Source organism: Canis lupus, chromosome 36 (genome assembly GCF_011100685.1).
Source record: "Canis lupus familiaris isolate Mischka breed German Shepherd chromosome 36, alternate assembly UU_Cfam_GSD_1.0, whole genome shotgun sequence".
Classification (NCBI taxonomy): Eukaryota; Metazoa; Chordata; class Mammalia; order Carnivora; family Canidae; genus Canis; species Canis lupus.
In genome coordinates this window covers 31,204,538-31,218,242 of record NC_049257.1, presented here as the reverse complement: position 1 = coordinate 31,218,242, position 13,705 = coordinate 31,204,538, and the positions used below count along the sequence as shown (strand labels likewise).

At 68.4% G+C, this 13,705-nt stretch overlaps 2 protein-coding genes across 2 annotated transcripts; both read left to right on the top strand.

Annotated features, from left to right (window-relative positions):
• The first annotated feature begins 1,883 nt into the window (after positions 1-1,883).
• Positions 1,884-10,387, top strand: LOC119867864 (USP6 N-terminal-like protein). Its single transcript, XM_038585080.1, has 11 exons — positions 1,884-1,938; positions 2,529-2,605; positions 2,831-2,900; positions 4,163-4,230; positions 5,374-5,413; positions 5,687-5,767; positions 6,101-6,208; positions 6,669-6,778; positions 8,683-8,730; positions 9,496-9,613; positions 10,292-10,387. The coding sequence occupies exons 2-10, from the start codon at positions 2,586-2,588 to the stop codon at positions 9,518-9,520; spliced, it is 570 nt and encodes a 189-aa protein (XP_038441008.1). The 5' UTR covers positions 1,884-1,938; positions 2,529-2,585; the 3' UTR covers positions 9,521-9,613; positions 10,292-10,387.
• LOC119877893 (USP6 N-terminal-like protein) lies at positions 9,541-13,238 on the top strand. The gene is made up of 5 exons (XM_038584525.1): positions 9,541-9,613; positions 10,318-10,652; positions 11,167-11,266; positions 11,473-11,625; positions 11,919-13,238. The coding sequence occupies exons 1-5, from the start codon at positions 9,541-9,543 to the stop codon at positions 12,221-12,223; spliced, it is 966 nt and encodes a 321-aa protein (XP_038440453.1). The 3' UTR covers positions 12,224-13,238.
• Positions 13,239-13,705: the final 467 nt, after the last annotated feature.

Genomic DNA, 13,705 nt, shown 5'->3' with positions numbered 1-13,705 from the left:
ATGTGGGAGTCGCGTCCAACCTGACAGGGGCCCGGCCTCCTCACAACCCGTAGGGTGGCATCTGGGTTAGGGTTAGGAGGTTAGGGTTAGGGTAGGGTTAGGGATAGGGTACGAGTTAGGGTAAGGGTTAAGGTACAGGTTAGGAACCGGGTTAAGGTTAGGGTTAGGGTACGGATTAAGGTATGGATTAGGGTACGGGTAGGGTACAGGTTAGGGTACGGGTTAGGGTACGGGTTAGGGTTAGGGTTAGAGGATTAGGGTTAGGGTACAGGTTAGGGGTTAGGGTACGGGTTACCGTACGGGTTAGGGGTTAGGGTTAGGGTTGTATTCTGTCAAATGCTTTTTCTGCAACTCTTGAGGGGATCGTATGCGTTTTGTCCTTTCTCTTTATTTTTTCTTCAAGATTTTATTTATATACCCTTGAGAGACACAAAGAGACAGAGAGAGAGAGGCAGAGACACAGGCAGAGGGAGAAGAAGGCTCCATGCAGGGAGCCCGATGTCGGACTCAAACCCGGGACTCCAGGATCAGGCCCTGGGCCGAAGGCAGGTGCTGAAGCGCTGAGCCCCCCGGCCGCCCCATGTCCTTTCTCTGGTTAATGGGATGGATCGTGCTGACTGATGGCCAGAGGGGCCGCGGGGGGCAGGTGGGCAACATGGATGAGTAATAGGAAAAGCTACAAGCCTCTGGTTCTAAATAAAGAAATCCCAGAAATTTAGAAAGTACAGCCTGGCAACAGAGTCAGTACTGTTGGGACAACTTTGTACGGGGACAGACGGTGACGCCGCTTCTCGTGGGGAGAGCTGAGTGAGGCACAGAATTGTCAAGTCACTAGTTGTAGCCCTGAAACTACTGTCACGTTGTGTGTCGACTGTACTTCAATAAATATCAAGGAAAAGGGGTTTCTGGTAGGACGCCCGGAGGGTCTGTGAAAGGCATTTACACGCTCGTTACGCACAGGAAGGCACCTCTGCAGAGGGGATCAAGATGCTCACGTGTCTTCATGTTAATTTTTAGAAGATTTACTTGAGAAAGGGTGCAGTGAGGGGGGGGCGGAGGGAGAGGGGGAACCTGGAGCGGACTCCTCACCCACCGGAGCCCGAGCCCCACCCGAGGCTCCACGCCACAACCTCGAGATCCTGACTTTATCCAAACTCAAGAGTCGACGTGGAACCGACGGAACCACTCAGGAGCCCCTCAAACGTTCCTAACTGCAACCCCATGCTATGAACCCTGGGGGGCAGGGGGGGGCATCTGTGACCCCCAATCTGCCTTGAAGGGCGGGAGGCCTGCAGGGCCCGAGGATGAGAACTGAGGATGTGGGAGGGTGCCTGCCTCCCCTTCCTGCCCGGCGTGGGGACAGGACCCTCCCTCGGGACCCTCGGCCTTCAGGGTGAAGGGCTAAGTGCTGATTGGACCCCGCCTGCCCACAGTGATGATGCGGGACCCCACTCTGGGCGGAACTGTGGTGCCCCTGGGTTCCACCGCTGCCTGGTGCCCACTCTGCGTCCGCAGACCATCGGAGGAGGCACTTGTGCTCCGGATCTGGCTCGCAGCGACCCGACTCTCCTGCTCTCCCCAGTAGCCCAGTACTCGTCTCTCCTCAGTACCCCAACTCTCCCACTCTCCCCAGTATCCCAGTACTCCCACTCTCCCCAGTACCCCCACCCTCCACTCTCCCCAGTATCCCCACTCTCCCCCTCTCCCCAGTACCCCCACCCTCCCACTCTCCCCAGTATCCCCACTCTCCCCCTCTCCCCAGTACCCCACCCTCCCCCTCTCCCCAGTACCCCCACCCTCCCACTCTCCCCAGTACCCCCACCCTCCCACTCTCCCCAGTACCCCAACCCTCCCACTCTCCCCAGTACCCCCACCCTCCCACTCTCCCCAGTACCCCAGTGCATAAAGAGGAGGCACTCACACAGCGACAGGTCACAGGTGAGTGGCAACTGATCCCTGCTCCCCGCGGGCCACAGTGGGGCCTGTGGGTCCGGGTGGGGGCACAGGCCTCCCGGGCTGGGGTCCACAACACCCTGACCCTCCATGCGATGACCGTGAGCAGCTCCTACAGCCCTTCCACAGCCCCACGGGGTGAGAGCGGCCACCCAGCTGCCCCCGTCCAGGGAAGGAGGCTGCAGTCGGAACTCAGGCAGCTCCCCCGGGACTCCCGCTCCCCTGTAAGCCCTGTGCTGTGCAGGCAGGCACCCAAGCCATGACTTTTCCAGCCTGTCCTAGATGCATGGACCCCGACAGGGGTGACTGACACCCCCCCATCCCGCCCTGTGCCCGCTGGGTCCCGTGAGCAGGCTTGCTCTTCACGCACTGGAACGTGGAGTCCCTCGTGCTCCCCCAGGCCCCCCTCAGGCTATTCACACATCGCTGCCCTCAGGGTGGGGAGTTTGGTTGCACTCTTGCTGGCATCAGGTTTTAATTTTGATGAAGTCCAGTCCGTCGCTTTCTCCCCTTGGTCGTGTGCTTGTGGAATCTAAGAGAAACCTTCGATCCCCGCCCCCCCCCCAAGCCCACAGGGATACTCGCTGGCCGGCCCACCCACCACCATCTCTGCGCCGGCCCCGGGCTGGGAGATGTCACCCCCGAGCATCAGGTGGGCAGTTCCCCGGAGCCCCTGGGTCCCCCACCCGTGTGCTCCTGATACCGGGGAGGGAGTGCTCTGTGATCCCAGCGTGACAGCGTGTCCTGGGACAGTGGCTGGGAAGGTGGACTGTAGGTGGGCGAGGGACAGACGGGCAGCGAGGGCCCGTGTGTGATGCCTGATGTGTCCTCGGAAGGTTCTCACGCGCCGTCATTCTTGGATGTGTTTGGATTGCAGCACGATGCAGGAGGACCCGGAGGCCCTGCTGGCCTTGCAAAGGGCCAATATCGTGGCCCAGTACCATCAGGTGAGGCCCAGAAGGGACCATAGACACTAAACACCCACGACAGGGGGGACCATACCTGCAAGAGCAGGTGAGGCTCAAGAGGGGATCAGAGCCAAGGATGAGCCAGGTCAGCCCAGACAAGGACCATAGTCACCAGGAACAAGTGAGACCCTGGGGATGGTCCCGGTGTCAGTAGCAACTAAGGGTCCATCCTGGATCCTAGTCATTGGTAGCTGAGGAGCCCAGTCACCAGGTACAGGTGAGGCCAAGGTGAGGACCACAGTCACAGATCCACATGAGGCTCAGGTGGAGACCAGAGTCACCTAGGTGAAGCCCAGTTGGGGACTAGAGTCACCAGGTCTGGGTGAGGCCCAATTGGGGACCAGAGTCACCAGGTCTGGGTGAGGGCCAGGTAGGGATCAGAGTCACCAGGTCAAGTGAAGCCCAGGTGGGGGACCACAGTCACCAGGTCAGGTGAGACCCAGGTAGGAACCACAGTCACCAGATCCAGGTGAAGCCCAGTGGGGGACCACAGTCACCGGGTCCAGGTGAGGTCCAGGTGAGGACCAGAGTCACCAGGTCCCGGTGAGGCCAAGGTGGGGACCAGAGTCGCAGATCCACATGAGGCCCAGGTGGGGACCAGAGTCACTAGGCCCAGGTGAGGCCCTGTTGGGGACCAGAGTCACCAGGCCCGGGTGAGGCCCAGTTGGGGACTAGAGTCACCAGGTCTGGGTGAGGCCCAGGTGGGGACCACAGTCACCAGGTCCGGGTGAGGCCCAGGTGGGGACCAGCGTCACTGGTTCCAGGTGAGGCCCATGTGGGGACCACCATCACCGGGTCCAGTTGAGGGCCAGGTAGGGATCAGAGTCACCAGGTCAGGTGAGACCCAGGTAGGGATCAGAGACACCAGGTCCAGCTGAGGCCCAGGTGGGGACCACAGTCACCAGGTCTGGGTGAGGCCCAGGTGAGGACCACAGTCACCAGGTCCGGGTGAAGCCCAGTGGGAGGACCACAGTCACCGGGTCCAGGTGAGGCCCAGGTGGGGACCACAGTCACTAGGTTAGGTCAGGCCCAGGTGGGGATCGTCACTGATAGATAGAAGCAGGTGAGGCTGTCAGGCTGCGCCCACCGGGCAGACAGGCCCTTCCTCTGGTGCCCGGCCAATCTCAGAGGGTCGGCGCTCCCTCAGGATTCAGGGGAGGGAGGAGCCCTTCTGCTCCCTCCTGTCTGTCCCCATTTCCCTGCTCTGATCAGTCCCCACCACGGAGCCCCCTCTGTTGCAGGCACACCAAGCAGGGTCTCCGCAGGACCTGTCACTGTGCAAGGTCACCGACCACCAGGGCTTTCTGCAGTGAGTCCCCTGGACACCCCTCATCCATCTCAGGGGGGGTGGCGATTGCAGGAACACCTCTCTGGAGGCTGACCCCCCCACCAGGTCGGGACCTCGTCCCCTGGAGCCCTCTGAGGGCCATGTCTGCGCTGGGCTGCAGCTGAGACACCCCGGAGGACAACCCGGGACGTGGGCAGGAAGGGAGCTGGGCCCGGGGGAGGCCCCTGGACACTCAGAGGAGGGGCCCCCACGCCTGCTTCGGGCAAGCCCAGGTGTCTGTCTCCTGCATCCGGGAGGGGGTGTTCAGTCCCTCCAGCAGGGGATCCCGCCTGTGAGGGGCTTGGGGGCCGGGGTATGCTCTCCGTAGGGGGACGGCCTGGTCTGGGACGAGTCCGCAGGGGTGCTCTCACCCACACACCCCCGCCAGGGCCCCCACAGTCCTGAAGGCTTCTGCGGAGCTGCAGGTAGATGCCGGGGACCAGGCCAGGGCAGGGAGCGGGGGTGCGCAGAGGGAGGGCCTGACCAGGCAGGAGGAGGGAGGAGGAGAAGGGGGCTGCCCTGGGTGGGAACGAGGGAGGGGACAGCCCAGTGGCCTAGGTCACAGGGGACGAGGCTGATGGGTCAACAGCCCCACGAGAACCTGATGGATGCTGGAGACCCCAGGTGGGGCCCCCTCAGCCCTGCTCACGGCCTAGTGGCTGCTGGGATGGCTCAGGGTTGGTCGTGCTCCAGGGGCTCGGACAGGACAGGAGGTGAAATGGGCCAGGGTGGCAGAGGGGACAGCAGAGAGGGGAGTCAGGGGACAGCAGGGGGATGGCCAGGGGGCAGGGGGAGGCCGGCTGGACACTGGGCAGTCAGGCCCTGGGGAGGCGGGGGGACCTCAGCGAGACGGTCACGGGGCACCCAGGCCATGCTGACAGCTCTCGGGCTGGTCTATCGAGCAGGGGGGCAGGTCACCCCCTGGGGGCGCCAAGGGGTCCCCGCCCAGCCCAACACCTGCACCCTTCTCAGACCCCCCAGACTCCGCTCCTGCCCGCTCTCAGGCCGCTGGCAGCCCCTGCCCTCCCTGGAGGAGCCCTGCCCTCCCCAGGCCCCTGGGTGCAGATGGGGGGGGTGTTGGCTGTGGGGCCGGGGCCTCAGGGCTCTGCGTCTCTTGCCTTCCAGGGACAAGGAGCTGCCCGGCCCCAGCCCCCGCGAGGCCAAGGTGAGAGCCCGTCCTGGGCCCCGGGCAGGACGTGGGGGGGGCTGGGGCCAGCTGTCTGCACCCCGTCCCCCAGGACATCCCCGGGCATCTCCCCAGTCCCCCGTCCCAGCGCTGCACGGGCTGCCAGGAGCGCACCCCAGACCCGGAGCCGTGGTCCGCGGGGGGCCCTGTGCCTTCCTGGCTCCTCCGGGTCCCGCGGGGGACTGGACGCGGCCCGAGCGCCCACCTCCCGGGCTGGAGCCTCACCTGCGGCCCCCGCTTGTCCTCTTCCAGAAACTCCGCCAGGAGACCCGGCGCGTGGACAAATGGATAAAAATGCTCAAGCGATGGGACCACTACCTCCCCAGCGAGAAGGTGGGGCGCTGGGTGCCCCTGAGGGCTCTCTGTCGTGACGGGGCTGGGGGGCCGCCCTCAGTGTCCTCCTGCCCCGTCCTCGGGGGACCCCCTGCCTGGGGAGAGTCTGCTGGGAGCCCGAGCCTCCCCAGGCCCCGGAAGGGCAGTGGGGGAGCGTCAGGTCGGGGCCACAGTCCCTGCTCCTCGTGGGGGACGGGGCCCAGCTCCAGGGAGACCCAGCCTCTCTGCAGACACCCTGGAGCCGAAGCCGGAACCTTCTAGATGCCTCGTGCTCCCTGGGCTCCAAGGGGCCGCCCTGGGCCCCTCTCACCAGCACTGCCTTCCTCCCCGCAGCTGCGACGCCAGATCTACAAGGGGGTCCCGCCCCAGGTGCGGGGACAGGTGTGGCTGCGATTGCTGAACGTCGACCAGGTTAAGGCCAGGAATGCCAGGAAATACCAGGTGGGACCCGTCCACTCCCCGTGAACCCTCAGTCCCCTCCCTGCCCAGGGCTGACCCTCCATGTCCCCTCCCCACCCGGGCTGATCCTCCATGTCCCCTCCCTGTCCTGGGCTGACCCTCAGTCCCCTCCCCACCCAGGCTGAACCCCCGTGTCCCCTCCCCACCTGGGCTGACCCCCCATGTCTCCTCCCCACCCGGGTTGATCCTCCATGTCCCCTCCCTGTCCAGGGCTGACCCTCAGTCCCCTCCCCACCCACGACAGCTGGGCACAGGCCCTCACGCAGGCCCCGCGGGCACGGTGGGCACTCCCGCCGTCCCCGGCCTCCCAGGGGAAGGGTGGAAGTTCCTGCAAGACACACTCCCATGGTGGCCCCAGGGCTCCCTGCCCAGGAAGGCAGCTGCTGACAGGTCGGGGTCTGTGTCCCTGACGCCGGCTCCTCCTCCCGGGGTCTCCCCACAGGAAATGAAGGAGGCGGCCCTGGTCTCCTCCCGGGACATCATGCAGATCGACCTGGACGTCAACCGCATGTTCCGCAGTCACACCATGTTCTGGGACCGCTACGGGGTCGGGTGAGGCTGCTGGGCCAGCGGGGTTCGGGGGCCGGGAGAGGCCCGGGGGCTTCTGTGCAGGGGACACGGGGTCTCCAAGGCCGGGGGGAGCGACAGCAGCAAACAACACACTGCCACATGGTAGGGTGCTGGGGATGACCCCCGTGCCCCCACCCCCAGGGTCTCGGGGATGGGGAGGCCCCAGGACGGGGCCTCCAGGGGTCACCGTCTGAGCTGAACCCCAAGGGGGTGAGGGGAGGCCCCATGAAGAGCAGGGGGCCGGGGTGGGGGCTTGGGGGACAGGAAGGGGACCTGGGGGCCAGGGTGCATGGCCACGGCTGGACCGGGACACATGGACCTGACGAGGGTCGGACAAGTCACGGTGACACCCACCCTCGGTGCATGTACTTCTGAATTCTGGGCATTTTATCTTAGACAATTTGCAGTTGGTGAGCACACGTAGCATGACGACCCCCAGATGCCGCCCCGGTCCAGGCAGGCCCTGCGCTGAGCACACGGGACCCCAGGAGCAGGGGCAGGGGTCACAGCAAACCCCAGACTGGGGTCGCCTTTATCTGTAGACGTCTCCGTGTGCGCCTTAGAGAAGGGGGTGCCCTGTGTCCGCAGCCCCCCACCCCATCCCCTCAACCACCGCCCCCACGCCATCCCCCACGCCATCCCCCTACATCACCCCCCACACCATCCCCCACACCCTCACACCCCCCACCCCTACACTATCGGTCCCGCCCCCCCCCCCCCCAAGGACGCGGTTCAGCTGCCGCCTGTGGGACATGCTCAGCCTCCCCAGCCACCTTGGGGTTCTCTGGACGGCCTGCTCCCGTCAGAAGCCCGGGTGTCCCGTAGAGTCCCCAGGGGCCGCAGGGAGGTGGGGAAGGCAGGGAGCCCCCGACAGGGGGTGCAGGTGGGTGGAGCAGAGGGTGCAGCTACCTCTGTGTGCAGCGGGCAGGGTGTGTGGGAGCCCAGGACCCCAGGGGTGACCTGCAGGTGTGCCAGGGGCAGGGCTGGGGACCCACCAGGCAAGGGTGGCTGGGCTTCCCGGGGGGCCGCTCGGACCGTCTCCCCACGAGAACTCGATGCTCCTCCCTGCAAGGAACCTGCTGCCCCCCGGGGCCCCCACGGCCCTCAGAGCGCGGCTGGGTCAGGCTGACCTGTGACCCCCGCCCAGGGGGAGCCGGCCTCCAGCAGCCCGGGCCCAGGGGCCGCGGAGCCGGGGTGCAGACTCAGGCCGCCGTGCGGGGCGCATCAGGCGGCTCCTGGCAGCGCTGAGGGGGCCGCACCCCGTACCCCCCGTGCTCAGATAGTGACCCCAGGGGTTCACAGCCTGTATCGGGGTCACACTTGCGACGTTCCCTGCTCTCCTCACAGCGGCTCAGACCTGGAGCCCCGAGATGCTCTGGGATGGGCGGGCCCAGGGTCCCCCCCACAGAGTCCAGCCCAGGGACACCTGGGAAGGCCTGGGGGTGCGCTCAGGGCCACGGACGCCCCGGCTGCGTGGGCTCGGGGCAGGGGCCACGTGGGGCTGGTGGTGTTCCCGGGACACGGGGCCAGGCCAGGGCAGGGGAGGAGAGGCGTCAGGGGCTGCGGGGACCGGGGCAGGGGGAGCGCTGGCTCCCAGGGGGCGTGTAGGGGGGGCCGCGGGTGCTGGCGGTGCTGGGGGAGCCCGGAGCTGCACACCCCACGGCGGGAGCCGCTCAGAGGCGTCGGACACCCCAGGGTGCACTGAACCCCCGGCCGCTGCACGTGTGAGGTCGCCGCCTGTCCCCGTGCGCAGACCTGACCCCAGAGATCGCTCCCGCGGAGGGGCCCTGCAGGCCGCGGGGCCTGTGGGGCGGGTGTCGGCACCTCGGCGGCCTCCCTGGGTGGGGGCTGACTGAGCAGAGCCCCCCGCTGTCGCCCCCTCCTAGGCAGCGACCCTGTTCCACCTGCTGGAGGCCTACTCAGTGTACGACACCGTGAGTGTCCCTGCCCCCGCCTCCTGCCCCGCGGGCGGCCTTGTCCTGAGTGCTGGTGACCAGCGGGACTCATAGTCGGGGCCCCAGCTCCACAGCCCCGAGATGCCGAGATGCTGGGGAGGGTCTCTCTCCTCCGGGACGGGCAGGGCGCGGGGTGCAGACCTCCCAGGGGAGGCAGGGCCTGCGTGCCCGAGGGCCGGGGCTGCCCGGGGCCCCCGCGTGCACCGCGGCCGTCCTAGAGCTTGGGTCTGGACCCTGACAGACGGCACTACTGACGAGAACCCGGGCGGGGAAGGCTCCCACTCCCCTGAAGGGCACGAGGCCGAGGCGCCCAGGAGGCCGCCCCCTTCCACGGCGCATTCCAGAAGGGTCCCCGAGGACCCCAGCTCACATGCTCCCTGGCCCCGCGGGGTGTCCTGGCCCAGCTCCCCTCATGGGACCTGCCAGGGGCCACAGTCAGGCCCCCCCGACCTGCCCTCGGGGGGGTCTCCAGACCTGGCGGGTCCCCTGCAGCCTGGCACAGCTCACGGAGGCCCCTCCTGCTGGTCTGAGGACGGGGACCCTGGCATGGCGGCTGCAGGGCTCCGTAGCGGGGCCCGGGGTGCTGGCGCCCGAGCTGGTCCGGGTGGCCCTCACCTGCTCCCCCACCCTTTGGGAGCCCCCTCTGGGAGCCCCCTCCGGGAGCCAGGGGAGCCTGATGCCTGCGGGGAGGGCTCAGAGGGGGCCTCGGGGCGCACGCCCTCCGTGGGGCTCTGGCTCTTGCAGGAGGTGGGCTACTGCCAGGGCATGAGCGAGATCGCGGCCATCCTCATGTTCCTGCCCGAGGAGGACGCCTTCTGGGCGCTTGCCCAGCTGATGACCGACGACAGGCACGCCATGCACGGTAGGGGCTCCCCGGGCTGCCGGGCGGGAGGGGAGTCAGGAGGGCCTCCCTGCAGGCTGCTGCACCGGGGGGACAGGTGGGGACCCCCCAGCCCGCCTCCCCACGGGCAAGGGCCCCGCCTCCCCGGTGGCCTCGGGGTCCCAGAGCCACAGCCACCCGCCCCACCGTCTGCAGGCCGGGCTCGCACTCCCGCTGCTCCCCCAGCCTCCTGCCCGGCTGCCTGCTTGCCCCCCAGGCCCCCCTGCCAGCCCACGGCCACACGGTGCCCAGGAAGCAGCGTCTCCCCATCCCGGGGGCCCCCAGCCTCACTCCCAAGCCCCACAGAGGGCCGTGCACGCCCATCACCTTCCCTGTGGCCTGCACCCGCTGCCCCTCGGGGCTGGGGACCCGCCTGTCCCCGCGGCGGCCCCTGCAGGAGAGAGGGTGCTGGGTCAGCCGGGCCTGGTCCTCAGCCCCCAGCCCCCGCCCCGCAGGGTCTCTGTGAGGACGAGGGTCCCCGGCCCCGCGCCCCCCAGCCTGGGAGGCAGCCCTGCCCTCTGGGAAGAGCGGGTCCAGTCAGGGCTCCGAGGGCGGTGGACACACGGGGGTCAGGGCGTGGGGGGAGGCCCCTGCCCCGACACCCCCCACCAACCTGGTGGGGGGAGAGGCCCTGACCGTGGGGGCCTGGGGCCTTCTCAGGCTTCTTTGTCCCGGGCTCCCCGAAGCTCCTCAGGTTCCAGGCTCATCACGAGCGCATCCTCGAAAGAGCTCTTCCCGACCTGAGGAAGCACATGGCGAGTGGGAGCTCCTGAGGCTCCATCCCCGGGGCCGGGGCAGGGGGTGGGGGGCACGGCCCTCCGAGCTGCCCAGAGTTGGGGTCACGTTCCTCCCCCTGGGGCCCGGGGGCGCCCTCGGGGCTGGGCTGGGCCGTGGGGAGCGCGTCCACCTGGCTCCAGGGGCCGTGGCGTGGGGCCTGAGCATCTCCTGCCCTCCTGCCAGGACGAGGAGCAGATGTCCACCGGCATCTATACCCCAAAGTGGTTCCTGTAGTGCTTCCTCGGTGAGGCCCCCCCGGGACCCCCGCTCTTGGACCTGCCCCCTGCCCCCGGGGAGGGCCCAGCTCAGCCCCACCCTCCAGACAAGCCAGGCCCGACCCCGGGGCCCTGAGGCTGAGGCTCGCAGCCCAGCCTGTCCTGGAGAAGCCCAGAGGGTCCCTGGACGAGGTTCCGGGGGGCAGGCCGTCTCTGCCTCAGCTCCCCCAGGGGAGGCTGGGTCAGCCAGGGGTGTGGACGGGCCCTCGGCCCATCGGGCGGCCAGCCTGGGGTCCTCTCGAGGCGTGGTGTCAAGTGGGGGCAGAGTCTGTGCCCCCAGGGGTGCGGGAGGTGCTGGCTGGGGTCAGAACCTCGGAGCAGCCGGGAGCCCTGATCTCCCTGGGAGGAGGGCACACACGGGGGGGCTGTGAGGCCTCGTCGGAGGCAGCTAGGGGGCGGCAGGGGCTGTGGGAAGATGGGAGGCCACTGCTGAGGCCCCAGGGGCCCTGCTCAGGCCGCTCCTCCCACCCCGCTGTCCCCTAGATCCCCTTCTCGCTCATCCTGAAGCTGTGGGATGCCTATATATTGGATGGGGAGCAGGTGCTCATGGTCATGGCCTACACCATCCTCAAGGTGCACAGGAGTAAGTGAGCCCCTGGGAGCCCAGGTGTGCGGGGCGGAGGGGGGGCAGGGGCGGTGACCCTGTACTCTGAGCAGCACCCAGACCTGGGGCGGGGGGACGGCGGGGCAGGTGGGTGCAGCATGGCTCCCTGAGAGGAGCAGCGGGCCTGGGGGCACTGGGGGCCACAGGGCGGGGCCCTCTGGGTCTGACTCTCGCCCACCGCCCAGAGCGCCTCCTGAAGCTGCCCCTGGAAGGGCTCCGGGAGTTCCTCCAGGACTCTCTGGCCCAGCCCTGGGCCCTGGAGGACGAGGCGGTGCTCAGACACCTTCGGGCCTCCATGACCCAGCTCCGGAGGATGCGGTGTGACCTGCCCCCCCAAGGTGGGCTCAGGGCCCCGGCCCCTCCTGACTTGGCCTGCTGGGGCCGCCCACAGGGGACAGAGTCCCCGGGGCCCCCGTCCTCATCTCTGGGGTTCTCCTCTTCTGCTCCAGCCTCGGGGACCCCAGGCCAAGGCTGGGCGGACAGGCACCCACTGCAGGGCCCAGGCACCAGTGTGGGGAGCTGAGCACAGGGTCAGGCCGGGGGGCCACGCGGGAGCCGTGAGGACCCCCGGGGCCCCCAGCGGGGGACACACAGCCTGCTGGAGACGCTGACTCTGTCGGCCTCTTTCCAGCGGGACCTGAGGAGTTCCCCACGAGGCCCCTGGGCCCGGAGCGAGTGTCCCTGGTGCCCGGGTCTCTCCTCCCTTCTCCGGCCTCTGAGACACTGCCCAGGGTGGAGGAGCCGGCCTCCCCGGGCCCAGCCACCCAGCCTGAGCCACCCGGAACCCCTCCCGGCCAGGCCATCGTCCAACATCCCCCCCAGCGATGGAGCTCCCTCCCCACCCTCCCAGTGCAACAAGACGGTGCAGGCAGGCGGCCCCCAGACATGGGCTTGAAGACGAAAAACGGGGTCCCCTTCCCTTCGGCACCCGCCTGAGCCACCCCAGAGGCCCCGCAACAGACCAGGCCCTGGAGCCCCCCGGGACTCCCATCACGGGGTCCCCCCAGCCCCTGAGGGATGACACTGTCGGGCCCAGGACACCGTTCCTGCCCCACAACCACTGCAGCTTGTGCCCCTCACTGGGCAGTGACGGGCACAGCCAGGGCAGAGCCAGGACGGCGCTGAGCCCGCTGCCCCGAGGCCCCGCACAGGCCCGGGACCCTCTGCCCTCCACGTCCACGGGGCAGCTCGATGCTCGCGGGCCTCGGGGGCAGAGCGTGGCGGTGAGGGCGGGGGCCCGGAGGCTCTGGCCCACCGTCACCGTGCCCTGCCTCGTCTTGCTGTCCCTCCCGGAGGGCGGCACCCCCCGCACAGGACACCAGCCCCTGACCCAGAGGGACCTGGGCTGGCCTGACCCCGGGCTCTGTGGGGGCAGGGGCGACTCAAGCCCCCCCCCCCAGGCCCAGCACTAATGGGATCCAGCGCCCCGGGGCCCTGGCCAGGCCTGCGTTCTGGCCCCGGGCTGAGCGAGCCCTCTCACAGCCAGATGTGGCCTTCTGGGCCCTGGGCATGCCCCACAGATCCAGGTCGCTGACCTAGGGCAGCCCTGGGGATCCCGGGACACCCCAGGGCAGGGCAGCAGGGGCAGGCCCGTGGGTCCTCTCCTATACCCACACCAGGAGGCAGGCTCCTCCATGAGCCGGGGCTCCAGCAGTCAGTCACCCGGCCCCAGGGGGCCCGAGGCCGGGGTCCAGCTGCCCTGCGGGGACCCAGCGCAGGAGCCCATGGGCCGCAGGTCCATGTCAGCCCTGCTGTCCCGAGAACCGCCTCTCAACGCCCCAACCTCAGGACACGCGCCCCCACCCGGAGTCGAGTCCGCACAGGCTCCCAGGTGGGGGACTCCACCCCCGTGGGATTCCCGCTTTCCTCTAAGGACAGGAAGGTCTCCCAGGGGAAGGCGCGCACCCTCGGCTCTGAGCCCCTGTTTGCTGTTGCAAGTTCAATAAAGTGTTGTGTGAAAATGCACGGCCGGCTCATTTCTGCGTCTCCCGGAGCTCTGTGCAAGGGGTGCGGTGACACCCCCAGAGAGGAGGAGGGGGCACCGCCCAGGCCCCGACCAGCCCCTGCAGGGGCACCGCCAGGCACACACAGCTGATGTCCCCACGTGCCTTCCAGGGGCGGCCAGACGCCAGGGTCAGGACCCCACAGACTCTACTATGACTCAGCCTGTGCCTGCAGCCAGGACGGGCCTGGGACAGAGTGACAGCCGGGGAGCCTCAGGTCACCAGGGTCTGTGCTAAGCGCCTTGGGAGGTCTGTGCCCCCTCTGTCCAGGGGGCCTGGGCTGCCCGGGCTCTGGGGCGCTTCCTCCCCTCCCTGGGGCACAGAGGGCCCGCGGGGCCCCGGAGGGGATGTCAGGACAGCAGGCCCTTGCAGCTCACCCACCTGGGCCACCCTCACCGGGTGGGCTCAGCGTGCA